This window comes from Martes martes, assembly GCF_963455335.1.
Source record: "Martes martes genome assembly, chromosome: 8".
Classification (NCBI taxonomy): domain Eukaryota; kingdom Metazoa; phylum Chordata; class Mammalia; order Carnivora; family Mustelidae; genus Martes; species Martes martes.
In genome coordinates, this window is record NC_137895.1 from 78,404,207 (window position 1) to 78,427,335 (window position 23,129).

The 23,129-nt window shown below is 35.5% G+C and overlaps 1 protein-coding gene and 1 pseudogene across 3 annotated transcripts in view; both read left to right on the forward strand.

Annotated features, from left to right (window-relative positions):
- Window positions 1-23,129, forward strand: part of PPHLN1 (periphilin 1) — a 160,075-nt gene that overhangs the window by 5,725 nt on the left and 131,221 nt on the right. For both annotated transcript variants that reach the window (XM_080810719.1, XM_080810720.1), the window contains exons 2-4: window positions 4,692-4,783; window positions 14,603-14,767; window positions 17,061-17,122. In XM_080810719.1, coding sequence (XP_080666845.1) covers window positions 4,712-4,783; window positions 14,603-14,767; window positions 17,061-17,122 — 299 coding nt within the window. In that variant the 5' untranslated portion in view covers window positions 4,692-4,711. The remainder of the gene's footprint in view (window positions 1-4,691; window positions 4,784-14,602; window positions 14,768-17,060; window positions 17,123-23,129) is intronic.
- Window positions 5,163-6,214, forward strand: LOC308348000 (large ribosomal subunit protein uL11-like; annotated as a pseudogene). Its single transcript has 3 exons — window positions 5,163-5,167; window positions 5,261-5,318; window positions 5,802-6,214. The product of its transcript is annotated as a large ribosomal subunit protein uL11-like (transcript).

The following is a 23,129-nucleotide window of genomic DNA, read 5'->3' on the forward strand; positions in this document are numbered from 1 at the left end:
GTGCTGCTGGATTTTGGGGGGGGCGGGGAGGAGGTGTTTTATCTTTGCGAAGCCTAATTATTTTGCTCCACCATGCTCTGTTTAGTCTTACTAAAATGTCAGTATCTTTTGGAGGGTTTTTTCCTTTGTTTTTGTGGGTAGGGGAATGGGCTGAATGGGAGATAGGTATTAAGGAGGGCACTTGCTGTGACAAGCACCAGGTGCCGTATGTAAGTGATGAATCACAAAATCCTACACGTGAAACTAACATTATGCTGTATGTTACCTAACTTGTATTTAAATAAAAACTTGGATTAAGTAGAAAGAATAATCAAGGAAAAAAGTGCCCCATGACAACACCACTAGTGCGTATATATTTTTAGTTTTATATTGTGTTCTATTTTTATGTTCTTAATTCTGAAAATATATAGTGATTTTTTTAAAAGTTATCTATTTATTTAAAGGTTTTATTTATTTGACAGAGCATGTGCATGCATGAGCAGGGGGGAGGGGCAGAGGGAGAGGAAGAAGGAAAGAAGCAGACTCCCTGCTGAGCAGGGAGCCTTTGTGGGGTTGGATCTGGGACCCTGGGATCATGACGCTTAACTAACTGAGTCACCCAGGCGCCCCTTGGGAGAAAGTTTTAAAAAGTCCTCTCTTGTTGGAAATACAGGCTTTGAGTTCTGGAATGAAGTCACAGGAGTAAAAAGTACAGCATAGAGAATATAGTCACTGATATTATTGTAACAGTGATGTATGGTGACAGATGGTAGCTACACTTGAGAGCATAGCATTGTGTATTAATTACTGTGTCATATACCTGAAACTAATGTAATGTTGGGTGTCAACTATACTAAAAAAATTTTGGAAAAATGAAAAGTTCTCCATCAAATTTTTATCTAGTAAGTTTAGTGTTCTTCAATGAATTGATGATTCTTGCCTTGATTTTGAGATGACATGTTCATGGGGCTATTTATTGCCAATATAAAACTGTAAGGATTTCCAGACTAAGGGTGCTAGAATTTTTTTCAATCTGTGAGTTATTTTAATCTTAATATTCTAGATAAAAATCACCTTAAATATCAAATGCAGTTCTTCCAGAGATAAGGATAAGAGAGATGCCTTGCCCAGTTCTCAACTAGCAAAATTAGGACTAGAATTCTTTAATATAATTCGGTTGTTCTTATGAAACTTGGGTGGCCTCTGGTGGTCAAAATAATATCTTCTGTTTTTAAAGAGGTCTTTGAAGGGAGTTTGGCTTATTAATGGTCAGAATTTTTTTATTTTGAGAGTTTTATTTATACATATAATGAAGGGTTATTTTTTCTCCATTGGTTGGTTTATACAGGCACAAATCCTTATGTCTGTATTTCCCCCCTCCCCCCCGCCTCCTGCAGGAGATTGTTGAAAACTTTACATTTGATTCCTGAAAGGACTCAAGTAAGTAGTATAGTAGTTATTCTTACGTGTTTTTTATGGGAAGCCAGTAATTTTAATATTGTAGTATTACATCTAGTTAAGAAACTATATAGTATTTCCTTAGAACTCTTGTAGTTTTTCTTTTTCAATAATTACAGTCTTATTTTTACTAGTTTTCCTTTAGTTCATTAATTTGTATTCCTAATTTTTGCCATCACTTGAGACGCTAAGCTTATTTTTTTTTAAAGTTTTACTTACTTAAGTAATCTGTACACCCAACATGGGGCTCGAACTCAAACCCTGAGATCAAGAGTCACATGCTTCTCCCACTGAGCCATCCAGGTGTCCTGACACATTATGCTTATTGAATGATTTCCAGGACTTTTAAATATAGTTACTTATTTTTGTTATAGATAATAGGTATAGAACATTATGCAGTGAAAATATTCACCTTCCTATACCCAGCCACCCAGTTCTCCTCAGTGGGAGGCACTATTATATTGTCTTGTTTCTACTCCCAGAAGTAGTCTGCGCATATGGATATGTATTCATACCCTATCTTTTTATTTTTCCAAAGCGGCAGTATATCCAACATATTAATCTACCCTTTTTTTGGGGGGGGGGTTAGCAGTGTATCTTGGCATTCCTTCTGTAATATGTGTGGGATTAACTTTTCTTTGAAATGGCTTACATGATTTTCCTTTATATGAATGTATAACATTTTATTTAATCTGTACCCTTCTGACCAACATTTTAGGTTGCTTTCAATCTTTGCTATGTACCTGTTCAAGTATACAGAGAAGTAGAATTTCCAGGTCAAAGCATATATGCATTTAACATTTAATAGATATTGCTCATTTTTCCCGTCTGTACCAAATTACACTCTTTTCATTAATATATGAGAGCGTTACTTTACTTTAGTCAGAGCAGTTTTATTTTTGTGGAGCTTTGGTTGAAAATGAGTACTTGATTCTAGTTTTAGTTTTCATCTTCCGTATTCTGAAGAAAGTTGAGCGTCTTTTCAAAGGATTGAGCCATTGTATTTCCTTTTCTTGTGAACTGTCTTCATATCATTTGTCCATTTTTCTTTTGGGTTCTTTTTTTTCCCTGTGATTTGATTTCAGTTAGTTGCTTTTATTTCTCTCTATTGTTTCTCAAGCAGGATAAAATCTGACTTGTTCTTTAGACTCAATGAAACCTTTGGTGGGTTCAGTGAAGGTAGTATAGGAGGAATAGTTTTGATAATTTCTTTTTTTTCAAGCTTCCATCAATTTTTGTATCTAAAAGATTGGTTACTCTGAAATAACATTCTCTCTCTCTCTCTCTTTTTTATCTTTTTAAAGGTTTTACTTATTTGAGAGTGAGAGAGAACCTGTTGGGGGTAGGGGGAAGGCAGAGGGAGAGGGAAGACCCAGGACTCTGAAATTAGGACCTGAGCTGAAGGCAGGTGCTTAACCAAGTGAGCCACCCAGGTGCCTCTGAAATAACATTCTTGATGATGTCGGATTATGGACTTGGAATTGAGGTTGATTTATGTATAGTGTTAAAAGCTAATTTGTAACTTAAGATTTTTCTAGGCATCTTTTTGTTGGTTCATTTTATTGCACTATTTGTATTAGAAAATATTGTAGGTTTGTTTTTACAGAGAAAATTAAGATTGTACTGTGGATAGTGTCAAAAAAATATTGCCCTCATCATCCAGCCTTTGTTTTTTTCTTGGCCTAAACTGTTAAATTCTGTCCTGCCAAAATGGGATGTTATCTTCCCCATCAACACTCCCCTCACCCCGTTAGTATTATTATATCATAGAGAGCCACCAAAAATCTTTAGATATGTATCTTCTCTGAGAAATTTTCCTTCTCCACAAATTTGGGACTATGTGTCTGGACTTGTTGCCCTATTTTCTATGTACTACAAAGGTCCTGACTTAGTACGGGTCCCATTTTTCACTTCTCACTTGTGATTATCCTTCTGTGTATCACTTATGGTTCATAGTTCTTGGGTCAGAACCTGGTTCATTTTCTCCTGGTTCTGTTCTCTTAACCATTTCTCATCTACTCTGGTGATTGTTGAGCTGCTGCCTGTGGACTGCCTGCCTGTTTTTGTAAATACAGTGTTTTTGGAACATGGCCACACCCTTACATTTATATGTATTGCTTATGGCTGCTTTCATATTATAACACTAGAGTCAAGTAGTTGTGACGGAGACCTGTGACCTGCAAGGCTGAAAATATTAGTCTGGTTCTTTATAAAAAAGTTTGCCCACCCCTGATCTACTGTGTTGCCATTTCATATAGATGACCTACAGGCTATTTCCTGCACCCTCTGCTCATCATCTCTTGTTTGTCTTACTTGTTTTTTTGCCTGTTCACATGTTGTTTTCATCTGGATTCCATAACGCACTGCATCAGCCCTCCATCCTGAACACGTCAGCTCTCAAAGTAGGAAGCCTCTCTCTGTATCCCAAACATGAAAAATGCTGTCAGAACTTTTATTTTAATTTCAAATTTTATGAGAATGTCTTTGCATTGAAATAAATTTATAGCATTAAAAGCAAATACTGAGTGTGATTTATTTTGCGGTTTGTTGAGTGTGCTTTTATAGGATTGTGTAACACTTTTTGATTAAAACTTTCATTGAACACATAGAAGAGATAAAGCTGTAGGAATGCAGCAGAACTAGACACTAGTGTTACAGAAACCATCCACCAGGAAATAGCAGCATTGCTGAGCATTGTAAATTATTCACGCAGATGCATCTTCTCTAATTTTTACTATAAGAATGGAAAAATATTTGTGGTCTTATGGATTTTTTAAAAAAATATTTTATTTATTTATTTGACACAGAGACAGAGATCACAAGTAGGCAGACAGGCAGGCAGGGGTCGGGGGGAGCAGGCTCCCCCCTGAACAGAGGGCCCGATGCGGGGCTCGATCCCAGGACCCTGAGATCACTACCTGAGCTGAAGGCAGAGGCTTAACCCACTGAGCCACCCAGGCACCCCTCTTATGGATCTTTTTACCACAGTTGTTGGGAACAAGCTCTTTGAAGCTTTTAATAGCCTTTGAAACGGAACACGGGGCTTTCTATTACATTTTTTTAAAAAGAACGTTTCCGAAATGTTTGGAAAAATAATTGCCTTAATCATTCTTTCTTCCTTTTGGTCACTTACATTTTATTTAAGTCTCTCTGGAAAATAATTGTTGGCATGTAAATATTTACTCTTTTAAAAATCTTTCCTCTTGCTCTCTAATAACATAATACCCATAAATCTTTGGTTTCTTTTTGTTTAGTGGCTTACAGAAGAGATGAAATGTGGTCTGAGGGAAGATATGACTATGAAAGACTTCCAAGAGAACGAGTACCTCCACGAAATCATCCCAGTGTAAGTTGCTACTGATGTAGAATAAGTCAAAACCTGGTGTCTAAGTGAATTTGGTATACCAAAGCTAGGTCTAGTAAAATCTTTAATAGATAAAAATTGACCAGTCTGGGTTGAAATATAGATTAAGCTTATATTTTAAAGGTTAAAAGTTTGAAAATGCAACATTTTATTTATGTAAGTAATCTGTATTTCATATTTCTTATTTAAATTTCTAAAATGGAGGGTTTTTATATTGAATTGAATTTGTGAAGAAAATTTGAAGTTACATAAAGGTGGACTGTCAGGTAATGAAGGAGTATTTGAGCACCTGCTCCTACTGTTGGCTGTCACCTATTCTTCTGTATTTCTAAAAATGTTAGCAAATTGGATATGTGAAATTATGAAGTAGGGGCAGATCAGGGACAGGCAGGCAGCTTTTAGTATACTGTCCTACTAATTGTCTCTTTGTTGCTTTGGGAATTGGAAATTTTTAATTAGGCCTTTTCTCAAGGAGCTTGCTATCGTGCTTGTTATTGTATTCCCAGCACCATCTCGTGTGTGGCACATAGTAGGAGTTCAATGTTTATTGAGTGAATATATACGCTCTCTCTGCAAAATCCTCTGCAGAGACCTAATGCAAAGTTTGGGAAGGGTCAAGAAACTGTCAATCTTAAACTTTACACAGGCCCATTCTAAGCATCAGGGGTTTGGGTTGTGTTGATAATGTGTGGCTCTATTATGGATTCATCATATGCCATCAAAGGGTACAAATACTTGTTTATATGTTAGGGGTTTTTTTTCTTCACTTATATATTCTGAGTAAGTCCTACAGATGGGTGATATCACTTTTAGCATTGTCATTTGGCCCAGGTTACAGCTTAGGCTGGGGTTGATCTAAAATGATAAAAGGTGGGCTTTTTGGTTTCTGGCTCAGAGGAGGCAGGGGTGCAACTGTCTTTAGTAGTCTCGAATTCGGGTTCATCCTGACACCAGCTACCTCCACCATGCCGCCTAAGTTCAAGATCCCAACCCCAATTAGATCAAAGTCATGTACCTGGGGTGCATTGATGGGGAAGTTGGTGCTATGTCTGCCCTGGCCCCCAAGATTGGCCTCTTGAGTCTTTCTCCAGCAGAGGTTGGTGATGACCTCGCCAAGGCAACTGATGATTGGAAGGGTCCGAGGATTACAGTGAAACTGACCATTCAGAACAGACAGGCCCAGACTGAAGTGGTATTTTCTGCTTCTGCCCTGATGGTCAAAGCTCTCAAGGAACCGCCAAGATACTGAAGAAAAACATTAAGCACAGTGGAAATATCACTGATGGGATTGTCAACTTTGCCCGATAGATCCTGGGGATGGCCCAATCTGCGGGCTGCAGTGTTGATGGCCACTATCCTCATGACATCATAGATGACATCAATAGTGGTGCAGTGGAATGCCCAGCTAGTTAAGAACTACAAAGGAAAATGTTTCAATAAAGGATCATTTGATGACCAAACAAAAAAAAAGCTAAAAGATGGAGGAAAGGAAGAGGCCTACCATATTTCAGAACAAGTAGACTTGTTAATATATGTCATTTCTTTTCAAGTTTTATTTATAGATTGTCTATTATCGTCTATGGTTTCTAATTAAACTTTGAGTTAAATTCTTTCCAGTTTGATAAAATTATAGTTTAGGAAAACAAAACAAAGTGATAGAGATAAACATAATGTGGGAGTAATGAGGAGGTGGGAAAAGGGATGATTTTAGAAAAAAAAATTCTTGGGACCCCTACCTTTCTAAGGATATATCCTATTAGGAATTTGTATTTCAAGAATACTTAAGATTTTCTGTGTGGTTACGCCACCAACTGGAATATATAGTTGGATTTGTTTTAGTTTGTTTTCAATTTTGGGGCATTGCCTTTTTTTTTTTTTTCTAATTAGGTTTTTTTCCCCTTAATGTAACACGTGATTCCAAATTATAAAATAAGATACATTTAGACAGAGGATGACTTTTAAGTGGTAACTTACTGTAATTACATGTTTAACTAGTTCCTGATTACTGTAAGTGAGGGGTTTTACATATAAATCTATTAATCTTCAAAACAATTCTGAGTTTTGAATGGTACAACATTTATAGAACTCAGTAGAATGTTGTAGAAACCATAAAATGTAAGCAGGGATTTCTATACAGAAATAGAATTTCAGACAACAGTGGGAAGTATTCATGATCAAATCATGGGAAAAGTTATATATTACACCATTTATTACACCATTCTGCATTATTTATGCATGCTGGTTTGTATTCTAGAACACACTACAGTGGAAGGTGATTCAGAGAGTTAAGACTGGAGGCAGAGGGACCTGTCAGGAGGCTGTCAGCTATTTCTAGGCAGGGGGACTGGTTTAAACAAGCTGAGGAGGAGTGAGTTTTAAGATGGGGATAATTGGCTTATCAGTGTCCTAAGGACATAAGAAGGACCCTTCAGATCTCTAGGTCATTGTGCGAGAATGGATTTGAGAAAGTTCATACTGATAGCCTTTGTTTTCTCTGAAGGGGTAGCAAGATCACCTGCTGAAATTGCAGGAGGTAGAGGGTGATTTGAGGCCAGCCTTGAATTGTGAGTAGCTATTGTTGGTATCTCCTCACCAGAGATGTTTAAAAAGACTGTGGCTGAGTGGCAGTGAGCTTTGTGCTGTAATATTATAGGGGTACCAGTCTGCAGAAATGTGTGCTTTATTACCTAAGTAGCCCAATTTTGGAGTGGAGAAGGCAAGTTGTTGTATTAAGATTGTATGATGAGTGGTGGACTCAGGAAGATAAAGATACTGAAAGTTCTGACTCAGTTACTGAGGTAATATGTGTTATGGGGTGATTCAGGAAGGAGATAAAGCTGTGAGAGGGACAGTGGATTGAAAGAAGTGAGGGGTCGAGGGACAGTAAGGCTCAGTGAAGCTGAAGACCAGCGTGTGGTAGAAAGATAGGCAGTTGGTATTTTGAAGTGTAGAGTTTCCAAGAGAGTACAGTTCTGGGTGATTTAAAGTCCAGCGGATGGTGGTAGGAATAGAGGGTGGGTGAAGGTTATTGAAGTTGAGATCAGGAAAACCTGGAGGCTCGATTTTGGATCAGTGATTTAGATTAGAGACTCTCAGTCTTCGCTGTACTTTGAAGTCACCCAGAGAGCTCTTAAATATCAGTGTCTGGGCCCCATCCAGAAAATTAAGTCCTAATATTTGCAGCTAGGATCTAAACATCAGTGTTGTATAAAAGTTAACAGGTGACTTGTGCAGTTAAGAAATGCAGATGAACACTGAAGTTGCTGATGATGACAAGAGTTGAGGTAAAATGACAGATGATGGAAGTTCTCAGTGGATGAGGCTATTGTAGTAAAATCTGAACAAACCCACACATTTTCATTTATATAATTTATGTGGGTGTAAATGTGAAATAGAGGCTCCTTTATAAAGTAATTTCATCAGCAGGAAGCAGATAGATACATTTTATACCACAAGTGCATTTAAAATCATAGTGGAGGTACTCAACTATCTCTAAGTTCCCAAAGGTGAATCTCACTTCCCTAAATTCTCGGGCTACTTAGTTCCTCCTATTTGGGGAGATACCTAGATTGCCTTTCTCCTGAGAGCACAGAATCTGCCCAGACCTTGTGCAGCTTTATTGCTCTCCTTTTGAAGAAACAATTTTAATTCTAGTGTGGTGCCTTCCAACTCCCAATAAGCCTTTTTTAGTTGATAAATCCTTCTCTATTCCCACATCCCCGTCCCCAAGACTTGCTTTTATGGTGAACGTGGCCTTTTTTTTGGTTAGAAATTTAAAGCCTTCCCCTCCCCTCGATTATGCGCTTTTGATGGCTCTTGGAAGTTATCTCTTTGCCTTCTATGTTACACCTCCATTGTAGTTTTAGTAAAATAAAGCAAAGTTTCTTAAACTTTTTGGTGCCATGGATCCTTTTAACAGTCTGGTGAAGCCTATGGATCCCTTTTAGAGTAGGGGTTTCAAAACTACAAAATACACAGAATTTAAAAAGACCACTTATATTTGAATTATCAAACTATTAAAAAACAAATTTGTGATACAGTAATATGTACTTCTTTAGTAGGTCATTAAGTACTAAGAGCTAATGGTGGGAGTTTCAATACTGTATTTTCAAAGTAGTGAGAGTAAATTGTATTTTGAGATAATGCAACAGCTATAACATGATATGAAAATATCTATGATTTCTGTTAGTGATGAAGCCACAGATACTTCTGTTGTTATTGTGTTGTTTGTTGCTGTATTTGGGTGAAACAAGTAATTTTATATTCACATCTGATTTCAAGGACCTGCTGAATCCTTGGGCTAGAAAATTGTTAAATGACACTAGAACTAGAAATATAAATTAGTAAAGTTACAATTCCTGAATTTGGAGCTAATAAAAATATAATTTCTTCAATATTTAAAAACATTTAACTACAAAACAGAGATCATCTAATGTTATTTTAAAAACCATATTGGTATATCATATTGACTTGTACAAGATTCTCATAAGCAGCATTATTCATAACAGCTCCAAGCTGGCAACAATCCAAATGTGTAACAGTAGAGTAGATAAATTAATTGTGCAATTTACACAGCAATTAGAATGAATGGACCTGAATGGACCATTGCAAAAGCAGCAACATGTATGAACCTCACAGACATCATACTAAAAAAAAGAAACCAAATACAAGAGTATATCCTGTATTTCCTGCAGATTTATATAAAGCTTCAGAATAAGCAAAACTCACCAGGAAAGCAGTTACTTTTAGGAGAGATGAGTATTGACTGGGAGAGAGCACAGGAACACTTTTGCCATACTAGGGATGTTCAGCTTTTTTTAATCTGGTGGTAGTTATAGAGTGTAATTATCTTGTGAAAATTAATCCAGGAGTCATTTATGATTTTTAGACTTTTTGTATGTATGTCATACTTCAATAGAAACTTAGTTTTAAAAAGGCAGGTTTTTTTTTTCTAAATATAAAACTAGTTAATCCTTTAAAAAGTAAGCACTCACTATCATTAGTGCCTGTGATAGAGGAAGGTAATACTCTATTTTGTATATTTGGATTCTCTTCTCTAACAGAAAAGCAATTTTACCACAATTCTCTTTTTTTCTTATTGCTCCCATTTACTCACTACTTATATTCAGCTATTAACATTTTATGAAAACTTTCTTTATCATGTATTTACCCATTTATCTGTCCTTCATCTACTTAATCCATCTAGTTTTGGGATGTATTTCAAAGTAAACTGGACAGGTCTGCTTTTCACTAACTCTGTAGGTATACATATCATAAAAGTGCAGTGTTTTTTTTACATCTTTTTCTAAATGCGAAAATTACACACATGTAATACAAAGTCCTAAGTGTTCATCTGCCAAGTTTTGATTTAGTAACGTTCCTTTGTGTAAAGCTGCCCTAGGAGGTGTTTTACCTTCTTGGTTGACAGAATTACAAGAATTTAACTTCCTTCTTGTCGTTATTTCCAGAGAGGAATGATGAGTTCTTGGCTATATTCTGTAACAATATGTCCTGATTTTCTGGTGCAGTTTCAAGTTCAGATATTTCACTTATTATTCCCCAGAGCCATTGAAATGCAAAACCACCAGTGTTTCTTGGAAAATTCAGTGAGTGAATTAAATGAGTAAGTGCTATTATAGAAATGCATGTCACAAAATATGAGGTAGCAGAAGAAGAGAACCTCAGGCTTTTGAAAGCAAGAGTCCACCAGCCTGTGTAGTAGAATTTTTTTAGTTATATGTGGTTTGTGTGGTACCTTTCTAACAAAAAGCATGTGATGCCAAAAGTAGCATAAAATTGACGTAGTGAAGCAGAATATGTTATGCATGTAGTGCCTACTATGTGCCAAGTGCTGTTGCAGGTGCTGGGAATAGAGCAGTGAGTTAAGACCAAGGTTTCTGTGCCAATGAAGCTTGCAGTCATACTAAGTTGATTGTTTCAGGGAGGAATGGGATTAACTCTTTATATTTGTTATCATACTTAGTTACTTTGCTGGTAGGTTAGCGTGTTTTAGTAGTTTTTGACTGATTATAAGGACAAAAATTAAAGATATAAAAGTAGAAAAAAATAGCAAAATGAACTCCCCATGGATGAATCATCCAAATGGCAATTATCAACTCATGGTCCATCTTATTTTGTTTATGACTCCCCCAGTTTCTTTTCTCCCAGATTATTATTATTATTTTTTTAAAGATTTTATTTATTTATTTGACAGACAGAGATCACAAGTAAGCAGAGAGGCAGGCAGAGAGAGAGAGGAGGAAGCAGACTCCCCACTGAGCAGAGAGCCCAATGCAGGGCTTGATCGCAGGACCCTGGGATCGTGACCTGAGCCGAAGGCAGAGCCTTTAACCCACTGAGCCACGCAGGCGCCCCTCTCCCAGATTATTTTGAAGTAAATCCAGGATACTCTATTTCAAGTACAAATAACTATTTCAGTATGTGTCTATAAATGATAAGGATGCTTAAGAGGAAGTGTTTAAATATTTAAATTTTTCCTTTAAATAAAATGTTTCGTGTTAGAGTTTGTGCCGAGTATATTTTAATGACATTGGAAAAGAAATGTTTTTAAAGAAACATGTCAATCCTCATAATTTGCCCCAGGTAGTAAAGAGACTAAATATTAGTGTGGAAAATTTGGCATTTAAATATTGAATGAAACAAAACTTGGTGCTATTATTTACTGAAATGAAAGTATTTCTCATTAGAATCTATGGCAAATTAAGAAATAATTGCTTTTTGTAAAAAAACATGTTCATTTCAGATCTAAAAATTGCAAAACTAATTTAATGTGTATCTTAACCTGATCAGATATCCATTATCACAAGCAAACTGTGAGCACTCCTTATTTCAGAAACCCAGAGGGCCAAATGGTAGGAATTGTTTCACTCCTGAGATAGTGATCTATGAGAAAGTGTAAATTTCATTGACCTATACTCAAAAAAGTATTTAAATCTATATGCAAGTTTTTGCTTCCTATATTCTGCCAGAATAGATCAATGATTAAGTAAAATAGGCCTAAAAAATTTTTTTTAATGAGTCATGTATTACTTTTTTATTTTGGTCTGATCCATCACAACATTAATACTAATTTTGGAGGAGCAGGTCTGATAGATTTGATGCATATTTTTGGAAATTCTAGTAATAGCCATGGAAAATTGATAAATGGTATAATAAATATGTAACAGTTTTATTAAGTTGATATAGTCTGATCTGAAAGGGATACTATACATATTTTTCATGATGAATGGAAGCAATGAAAATTGATCTCACGGAAGTGAATTTTATGTCCGAACTCAAGATTTAAAATATCTGCATTTTAAATAATAGAAATGTTTTGATTCTATGGAGTTCATTTTTAAATTAATTGAAAATGATCCTGTTATCTTTAAAAATCTTTTAAGATATTCTTCAGAAGTCATAATTTTTATTTCTGGTTTGCATATAATAGTGCCATTGTTTTCTAAGGTATTTCTAAAATGAAGGCTCCGAACATATCAGTACCTGAAGCCTTGTGTCCTTCTGTTAGCATTTAGAAAGGAAAATTACATGTTTATAGCTCAATGTAAATTTGTATGAGAATTCAAACACTGAATGAATGTTTCCAGTTGGGTCTGGCATTGCAGGTAGTATAAAATACTGTTTGAACTTTCTTTATAAATAAAACTTTAGAAAAAAATTCTGAAATCTTTGCCTCCCATCATGGATTTTATTGGAAAGAAAAATCCTTGAATGGTATACCTGGATAAGATAGGAACGTTCTAATAATATCGTCTTGCTTTATCACAGACTCCTATAGTCATCTTCATTTCCTTAAATCTTTTCATGTAACTAGGGAGTTTTAAGAATAGATGCCTATAGAGGTGAGATGGTATAAGGTGGTTATATTTGAACATTCTCAAAACAAAGGAAATGTCAGTTTGATCTTCATTGCTAGATACAGAACTGTAATTAAGAGGGTTTTTTTTCCTGTTGCTGATTAACAACTCTGGAATGATTGTTTTCATTTATTATTTTTTGAAAAAAACAGTTTATTAAATCTATGACTAAATGTGATTTGAGTATTATTCTTTGAAAGTTTTACCATATGCATTTTACAGTCCTAAAATCACTTTGAACAAAGGAAAAGGTTGCTTTGTAATCTCTCTATTCATAGAAATGTTTAGACATGCACACTTACCCACTATCTCTCCAAATAAATATATACAAACAATCAAGGATATTATAGAATGGAATTTTATGGTTTCTTGGAAATGGAGTAATCAGTGATTCTAATTTTATGAACAACAGATTTTGACTTAGAAAATGATATAAATTACAAAGTTGCTAATTTTGGCTTAATGTTGAATTTTTTTTAGAAGCTCAATATTTGCTTAGGTTTAATTGAAATCTCTTGAAAGATAGTTTTTGCAAGACAGAGTCAATGGGTTCATTTGTCTGTTATATTTTATGTGAACGTATAAAATATGTGTTACAATTTAATATCTCCCATACTAAAGAAGGAAACTACTTTTGTTCCCATAAGAAAAAATTAGTAGATCCTTTTAGCTCTCAAATGGATATAACCATTGATTTTATTTTTTCTCAGCACAGTAACAAATTACCTGCCTATTGGGAAATTTGAATAGGACACAGTAATTTAATATTTGAATAGTTGCAGTTATTAATGCTAAGAAGTAATTTAAGGAAATAGACACTTTGAGGAATTGTTTCACCTAGACTTGAAAAAGTTAATCCAAACAGCAAACATTTTGAGTACTTAGTGTGGCCTACACATTGTACTAAATGTTTTACAATCTGTTTTTCATTTAGTCTTCACAGCAACTCCTTGAGGTAGGTATTAGTATTAGTCTGTTGTACAGATAATGAAACTGAGAATAAAGATGGTATAGTAATGCCCTGAATGTTGGACTTTATTTTTTTATTTTGTCAAATTAGTTAACTTAAATTGGTCATGTCTTACATTTTGATAGCTTTCTAATTTCTTTCACATATATTTCATCTGATATAGGTAGAAAGACCGTGAATGGTCAAGCCCAGGTTATTTACAAATACATGTTACATAGCTCTCTAGTTTTTACTGTTGGTAACCATCTTTTTGTTCAGTTATTTCACAGCAGCTGCTAACCCAGAGAGGTGTTGTTCTCCCTCCTTCCAATTTCCCAACTCCCACAAAAACGTCCATGTAGTTGCTAAAACTTTAAAACATTAACAACATACTACTTTGAAAATAGTTCAAATTTTATATCAGGTTTTATTTTGCTTCCAGACCTGTGAAGTCAAGGGCTCTCTTCTCTTCTGGAGAAATAGCAGAATGTTTCCTCTTGATGGTTCTAGCTCAATATACCTCCCTGTTTGCTGTTCCTTATGTGTGAAGATTTTGTATTTCTTCAAAACCGTATACTTCAAACACAGTAGACTAAAGATGTGTGCTATCTTAAATGGTTTTGTTTCTAAAATTCTTAGACATTTAGGATTAGAGCTACTGTAACATTCTTTCTGTAGTTTATTTTTTATTAAAACAATAACGTACGTTTTCTTTTATTATTTATGATTGGTTTTTAGCATTGCTGCTTGTTATTTTAAACACCTGGCTTTCTTCATTGAACAATTTTATTTTCTTTAATCCATGTGAAAACCTTGCTATTAGTTATATTCATGTTATTTCATTAATGCATTTTTGTTTGTTTATACATTTACTCTATTTGATTAAGGATAAGAACTCCTGTACTTTTTAAAAACCTTTCCAAAACCAAATAGAGAAATTAGTGATTTTTATATATTTCTTTTTGTCTGTTTTAGGATGGCTACCATAGAGTAGTTAATATTGTGCCAAAGAAACCACCACTGCTAGACAGACCTGGTGAAGGAAACTACAGTAGATATTACAGTCATGTTGATTACCAAGAATATGACGAGGGCCGCAGTTTTTCTCATGATCGAAGAAGTGGTCCACCTCACAGAGGAGTATGTAAATTTCCCCCGTGTACTAATTGTTATTTTTTATAAGTTTAAAAATCATGTAATTTCTGAAATTTATGTGACTGGCCATGAAGGCAGTTGAATAAACACTTCCTGCTTGATGCTCTGTTGAGTTGCCTGCTAGAGCTGTCAAATGGGAACTGGTAGTGGAGAATTTTGGGACAAAGTAGGTAAGCCACTCTGGGTAGCTCTATCTAAGTGACATTAATTCCAGCTAGCCTGTATTTTTATCCCCTGGATTGGCAAGAATTTACGGAAGCAGATAAAGATAATCTACATTGCCTTGGTACTCAGTGAGTGATGAGCAGGTGGTTACCATCTCTTACTGGATGTATCCACTTATAATTACTTTGATTATTTTCATCATGATGAGATGCTGTGGGTGAGGTTGGGTTACAGTTGAGCTTCTGTGTCATTTTTGTTATATTTCTTAAAGTCTACTTAGTAACTCAGATTAGAAAGCTCTCAAAACACTGCTTGTCCTATATATAATAAGCACTTTTTAAATGTTAGTTTCTATTATTACCATTAATGTTGCTATTGTATTTTGTTTCTCTTGATCATCTTTAATAATCTAGAAGTATGTATTTAATGTTGCAGTAATCTGTCATTGAACTTGATTGCAACTATTCCTTGATGCAGTTCCTTTGACTTAGCTTGTGTGTTTACATCACTCTTATAGACCATTTTCCTACATTTTCTCCTTCCCCCTTCCCTACTATATAATTTTGCAATAACAGTACATATTCAAACATTGTTTATGTTAAAATTTCACCTCACTTTGGCTGTTGGAATTATTTTCCATACTTGACCCTCAAAGAAATGGAGGTAAGGTGATTTACCCAGGGTTGGGTGTGTATGGAAGTCCAGTTCTCTTACTACTGCATTATGGTGAGCCTTGACAATTCTAAAGTAGTAATGAGACTATTCAATGTTTTCTTGTCATTTTAAAGTTTGGGGTGCATAGCTTCCTTCTCCTAGAGTGAATTTTTGTTTTGTTCAATTTTTAAATATCATGCTTTTCCTTTAGGAAGAGGGATTTGGTGTTGAAAAGTAAATATTACACATTATCTGTATTCTAGAAATACTGGATTTTGCCTTTGGAGCCATTATTCCAGGTAGTCTGAGGAAGAAGAAATTTGGCCTTCACATAAAGTTGGTATCCCTCTTAGGAAAATCAAATGTGGCCATTTGATACAGATAGGGAATTTGGGATTCAATGAACCAATTTGTATTTGAATCCTCGTGAATATGATTTTTTCCCTAAAATGTTGTAGCATAATAGTGCCTCAACATTAGTTTTTTGTTACAAATTGCATTTATCATACTTTATACAACATTTTCCCTTTATATTCTCTTTAAACAAAAATAAGTCTGTTGGAGATCTTTAGGACTCTTGTGACACTAATTTATCTTGAGTTCAGCTATATAAAGTAAATACTTACTTGATCTAATATTGTAGAGCTTTTGAGTTTTTTCTTTTGTTTAGATTTACTGTTGGGAAGGAAAATGATGAATACGTTACTCTTGTGTTAGAATATATGATAAAGAGGAAGATGAAAACAGTATTTATTTTAGCTGAATTAATATATATAAATAATTAATTTTATATTCTATATGTAATTTTAAAGCAATTGGTTTTTAATTTTTTACTATTTTTTTAAATGTATTTTTTCTGTTTTAGAGGACAAAATACGCTTTTTTTAATTAATTTTAAACTTAGTGCCACATCTTGCTCTAATACAGCCTATCGGTAGGTGATAGCTTCTTATGATATTGTTTCCAATCACAGATTTTGATAAGAATTAAGATGAGAAAAAAAACTTGAACAACAAAAGTGATAAAGTAAATTCATTGGGCTTGAATTTGAAAATTGGTGAGAGAACTTGACAGAAAGAAAGTAAAATGAAAGGTTGAGAAATGTATGCTTGATTAAATTTAAATTGAGCCTCTGTTCTTAAAAGGGTCCTGAACCGTTGTGATGTTGGCATGTCTTTGGCAATAAGGCTGTTAGGGCCCCAAAGAAATACCATAAGCGTTTTCATAGAGCTAAATGGTACCACAGGTTATTGGTCTACTAAATTACTTATTGAAATGGATGACTTGCTATATCTTTTCCCCCCCTTTTTATGCCTTTGAAGCTCAGAGAGATTTAAAAAGGTGTCTTTGTCCTCATATTATTTTGGTCTTAGAGATGTTTCCAGTAGTACTGTTAGATATATCCTGCTTGACTCAAATAATGTAAACAAATATCTAAATAACTTTTTTTATTTTACAGGATGAATCTGGCTATAGGTGGACAAGAGATGATCATTCTGCAAGTCGACAGCCTGAGTACAGGTAAAATGATGAACATAGTACCATAACTACTTTGACACTTGATTCACTGAGATGTCTGCTGTTGAAACCTAATCTCAAGGTTTATAGATGAAGTATTTTTTATTAGGATTTATAATTCTGAGAGCAACAAACATATTCTTGTGACTGTAATATAATAGCACTGATAGCATTCTGTATTGGCATTTTGAAAACTGATAATAAAAAAAATGTTTGAACTATTGGTATATTCTCATCAAATTAGGTATTAAATTATTCCTAATGTGTAATATGGATTATAAGGTATCTGCTTAATTAGAATGTTAAGGTTTTTTTTCCCCCTCCAGATATTTGAGTCCTTAGAGAGTGTCTCTTATTAATATATTTTGGAAGAACTTCAGTCATTGTTAGCCTTGGTTACTTATAGAGGCATCTGATAGAATAGTTAGGGAAAAAAAACACAGATGGACAGATTTAATCAAGTTTGTTTTATTTTTATATTTTAGGTTATTTATTAAGTTTATGCTAGCGGGAGGGGCAGAGGAAGAGGGAGAAGCAGACGCCTCACTGAGCAAGGAGCCTGATGTGGGGCTTGATCCCAGAATCTTGGGATCATGACTTGAGCCACTCAGGTACCCCTCAAGTTTGTTTGATTTTTTTTTTAAAGATTTTATTTATTGGGGCGCCTGGGTGGCTCAGTGGGTTAAAGCCTTGCCTTCGGCTCAGATCATGATCCCAGCATCTTGGGATCGAGCTCCCCATTGGGCTCTCTGCTCAGCAGAGAGCCTGCTCCCCCCCATCCCCCTGCCTGCCTCTCTGGCTACTTGTGATTTCTGTCAAATAAATAAATAGAATCTTAAAAAAAAAAGATTTTATTTATTATTCTGCAGCGAGAGACACAGCGAGAGAGGGAGCACAAGCAGGGGGAGTGGGAGAGGGAGAAGCAGGCCTCCCAATGAGCAGGGAGCCCGCTGTGGGGCTCAATCCCAGGACCCTGGGATCACGACCTGAGCCAAAGGCCGATGCTTCATGACTGAGCCACCCAGGTGCCCCTTGTTTGATTTTTTTAATGATTTCACAAAGGAAGTAGTAGAAGTTATAAAAGGAGCTTTTTAAAGATCTCCTATGGGGGGGTGCCTGGATGGTTCAGTTGGTTAAGGATCTGACTCTTGATTTTGGTTCGGGTCATGATCTCAGGGTTGTGAGATCCAGCCTCATGGAGAATTGGGCTCTATGCTTGGTGGGGAGTCTGCTTGGGATTCTTTCTTCCTCTCCCTCTGTCCCTCCCCCCTTCAAAAAAGAAAGAAATCTTAAAAAAAAGATCTCTTATAACTCTCTCTGTAGACAAGAGAAAGTAGTCAACTGCTACAACTCTCTGGGTGCCAGAAGTAGACAACAGGATTGAGTGGGTCGGAGCAAGGCAGTTTATTACACACAGCACCTTAGTCATCAGGGGTATCAGCATGGTAGTGCTGGTTCCTTGCCTCCAAGTCCCATAGGGTGATGTCATGGGCAGAGATGGTGGCTGTGTATACAGTGGGATGCACTGCAGCTGGGGAACACACTGTCAAGAGCTTGCTACTCATGGAGGACTACCTTTCCCAAAAGAAGTAATGGAGAAAATAGATGCTGAAAATACTTGAATAAAATTTAAATAAATAGGGATTTGCTATACTAAATGATAGAGTTAGAAGCATTTGCTTTAAAATTAGAACAAAGCAAAGATGCCTGTTATCACTCCTTCTATTCATCATGGTAATGGAGGTCTCAGCTTCCACAGTAAGATAAGAAAAATGAAGTTGTAAGGGTTAGAATGAAAGAAAGCTATTTACAGATGATAAATTATCAGTAGAGTCTATAGACTATTAGAACTGTTAGGAAATTAGCAAAGTTTAGTATAATGAAATCAGCTGTTAGCATAAGTTAGAAAATGTAATTTAAAAATATTTTCTATGGGGCGCATGGGTGGCTCAGTGGGTTAAAGCCTCTGCCCAGGGTCCTGGGATCAAGGCCCGCATCAGACTCTCTGCTCAGCAGGGAGCCTGCTTCCTCCTCTCTCTCTGCCTGCTTCTCTGCCTACTTGTGATCTGTCTGTCAAATAAATAAATAAAATCTTAAAAAAAATAATAAAAATAAAAATATTTTCTATAACATAAAAACTGTAAGGGGTAATGGGAATAAATCTAACAAAAGTGTGTGAGATCTATGTAGATGAAATTGCAAGTCATTTCTAAGGGACATTTGAAAAGACCCGAGTAAAAGGAGCAACATATATGTGACATTCTTGGCTGGGAAGAGACAGTATCATGAAGATATCAGTTCTAAAATTCAGATGTTCCTTCAGTTCGGTTCTAGTCTAAATTCTACGATTTTTCTCCATGGAAGTTGGTAAACTGTTTCTAAATTTACTATGAAAGAGTAAAGGACCAAATGTCAAAAGTAGCATTGAAAAAGATATGAAGGCTCGATATACTATCAAAACTTACATTACAAGCTATAGTAATGTAAACAGTGAAACAGGATAGGGAGTCTAGAAACAAACCTAAATATACCCAGGATACAGCAACAGTGGCACTACAAATAAAATGGGGAAAGAATGAACTTTTCAGTTAATAGTGTTGGGAGAAATGGCCATCCATTTGAGGGGAAAAAAAAGTGAAATCAAAAGCCTGGTGTATCAAAGCCTGGTGTATCAAAGTATCTGGTATAATAAAGACCTAAATGTGAAAAGCGAAAGTGTAAGAAAAACTCTTGATTAGATTAACCAGTGGTTTATATTCACTCCAAAGAAACAGTTTTCAGGTTCATTTGAGTTGATTTCAGTTTTTAGAATAATAGTTGGTTTCTATCTTTATTCTCCCTGTCTTTTTTTTTTTTTTTAGCATTTTATTATTTTCGTGTGTGTGTGTATAATTTTACATAAATGAAATAAAATCACATATGGGACTCCCCGTTTCCCACAGTCATGTTAACAGCTGGGTGTTATTTTTTAATTTATATTTAATTTGGGGTATTTGTTGTTAATGAGATCACATTATACATATTCTTCTGTAAGTTGCTTTTCTCATTCAGTGCTTGTGGAAATCCCTCCAGGTTATTTGGTTTAACTTTTATTTGAATCCTTTTTTTTTTTAAATAAAGATTTTTATTTATTTATTTGACAGAGATCACAAGTAGGCAGAGAGGCAGGCAAAGAGAGAGAGGAGGAAGTAGGTTCCCCTCAGAGCAGAGTGCCCGATGTGGGGCTTGATCCCAGGATCCCGAGGGCAGAGGCTTTAACCCACTGAGCCACCCAGGCACCCCTATTTGAATCCTCTTAACGGCTAAGCTACATTGCATCATGTGGGTATACCAAATAATTTAGCTGTTCACATATTGATGAATATTCACTCTGTTTCTAGTATAAAACAGTGTTGTAATAAATTGGAGTATATGATGTCATTATAAAACAGTACTTTAGTTTCTATGAGATAGATTGCCAGAAGTGGAATTTCTGGGTCATAGGACATACATATTTTACCCTTTTTTAAAAAAAATTTTTATTTTTTTGGGGCGCCTGGGTGGCTCAGTGGGTTAAAGCCGCTGCCTTCGGCTCAGGTCATGATCCCAGTGTCCTGGGATCGAGCCCCGCATCGGGCTCTCTGCTCAGCGGGAGCCTGCTTCCTCCCTTCTCTCTCTGCCTGCCTCTCTGCCTACTTGTGATCTGTTTGTCAAATAAATAAATAAAATCTTTAAAAAAAAAATAAAAAAAATAAAAAAAATTTTATTTTTTTAATTTTAATTTTTAAAAAAAGATTTTATTTATTTATTTATTTATTTATTTATCTCATTTGAGAGAGAATGAGTGAGAAAGAGCATGAGAGAGGAGAAGATCAGAGGGAGAAGCAGACTCCCCAAGGAGCTGGGAGCCTGATGTGGGACTCAATCCTAGAAGTCCGGGATCATGACCTGAGCCGAAGGCAGTCGCTCAACCAGCTGAGCCACCCAGGCGCCCTATATTTTACTTTTTAATTGATGTTTTTCAGTTTGTCTTCTAAAAGGCTTGCAACATCTGTTTCAATATTTGAAAAAAAATCTAACATTTTAATTTTGATATTTATTTTTCTTTCCGTCTTATTTATGAGTAAAAGTAGAGTTTTAAAATTTCTTTTAAGAATTGTTATAACTGTATTCCATTGATTCTTATAGATACAATTTTTTATGTTTTTAATCTTTTTAAAGTAGCTCCGTGCCCAGCGTGGAGCCCACCATGGGGTTCGAACTTACAATCCTGAGGTCAAGAGTCAGACACTCAACTGAACCACCCAGGCACCCTTGATCAACAGTAATTTTATACTGATTCCAACATAGTATATTCTAGTTATTCTGTGATCAGAGAGTGTTGCCTGTACTCCTACTCTGTTTTTTGAAATTTTTTGGTATAGAGTTCATTCTGTATGGTATATTCATTCATTTGATAAGTATTTATTGGGTGACTGGTATATGTTAGCTATTATTCTAGCCTCTGGGGGTAAAAGTTCTGCTCTCATTAGCCTACATTTTAGTATGAATTATAGATAGTAAACAGATAAAAACCAAAAATTCATAAAAATTCATAAAAATGAAATGGTTGTAGTATAGAAGGGGTTCTTCCACATCTTCTGCACCTTCACTTGATGTCTGGGTGTCCTTAGTGACATTTCAGGTATTAGACTATCAAAGAAGCTAATGCTTTTCAAGGCTAGCATCTTTCTGGCTGGCTGTAGGTTGTTCCCTATTAGGTGGTCTCATTGAAGACTTTGTAAATAGAAAATAACTTTTTTTTTTTTTTAAAGATTTTATTTATTTATTTGACAAAGAGAGACAGCAAGAGAGGGACACAAGCAGGGGGACTGGGAGAGGGAGAAGCAGGCTTCCTACTGAGTAGGGAGCCCAAAGTGGGGCTCTATCCCAGGACCCTGGGTTCATGATCTGAGCTGAAGCAGATGCTTAACAACTGAGTGGCCTAGGCGCCCCCAGCTGTTTGTTTTAGGGGAAAAAAATACTGCTGCATTGTAAACCATGCAGAGAGTGCTTGTGTATATTGGTAAGAAAATAAGGTTCTGAGTATTTAGCACCATGCCAACTAGTGTTTTTATTTTTATTGAGGTGTACATGATAGTTCTTTATATTGTGGAAATTATTAGACTATTTAAAACGTTTGATACAGTTTTTAAGTTTATACAAAAGTTGTGAAAATAATTTAAAAAACCAGAGACCCCAGTAATGTTTCCCACAATGCCCCAATAATGTGTTTTATAGCAAAAAGATCTAATCTGAGTTCATAGGTCATATTTTTGTAGACTTCTTTAATCTGGAACAGTTCTTTAGTTTGTTCCTTGCTTTCTGTGGCTCACTGTTTTTGGCAAGATGGGCAGACATTTTGTAGACTGTTTCTCAATTTAGGTTTGTCTTATGTTTGTGATTAGAGTTCAGTTATGCATTTTTGCCAGAACAATTCCTGATGTGATGCTGGATTCTTTTTATTGCATCCCGTTAGGTTGGACATGTTGATTTGTTCCCTTATTGGTGTTGTTGACTTTTATCCCTTGATTAAGATGGGGTCTGCAAAATTTCTTCACCATGAAGTAGGCCTCTTCACCTGACATTAGTGTTTTGTTCGGGAGATACTTTCAAACTATGCGAGTATGCCATTCTTCATCCCATTTCCATCCATTAGTTCTAGCATTCATTGGTGTTTCTTGCCTGAATTATCAATATAATTGTTTGTAATGGTGATTTTGTAATTATACTCTTCTTTCTGTACTGATTATGCATACTGTTACCTGTTATCTGTTGTGAGAAATAGCTTTCTCTTCTCCACCCCCTTTAAGAAAAAACCAAACTTTGTTTATATCAGTATGAATTCCTATTTTCAATGTGTTATAAACTGTTGCTGTCATTATGGTGCTGAAATTTGGTCAGTGAGAATCCCTTGAAGTTAGCTTCTGTGTTTTTTCAAAAAATACTTTGTTGTAGAGGCATATGTATAATAGAAAATATGCCATTTTAA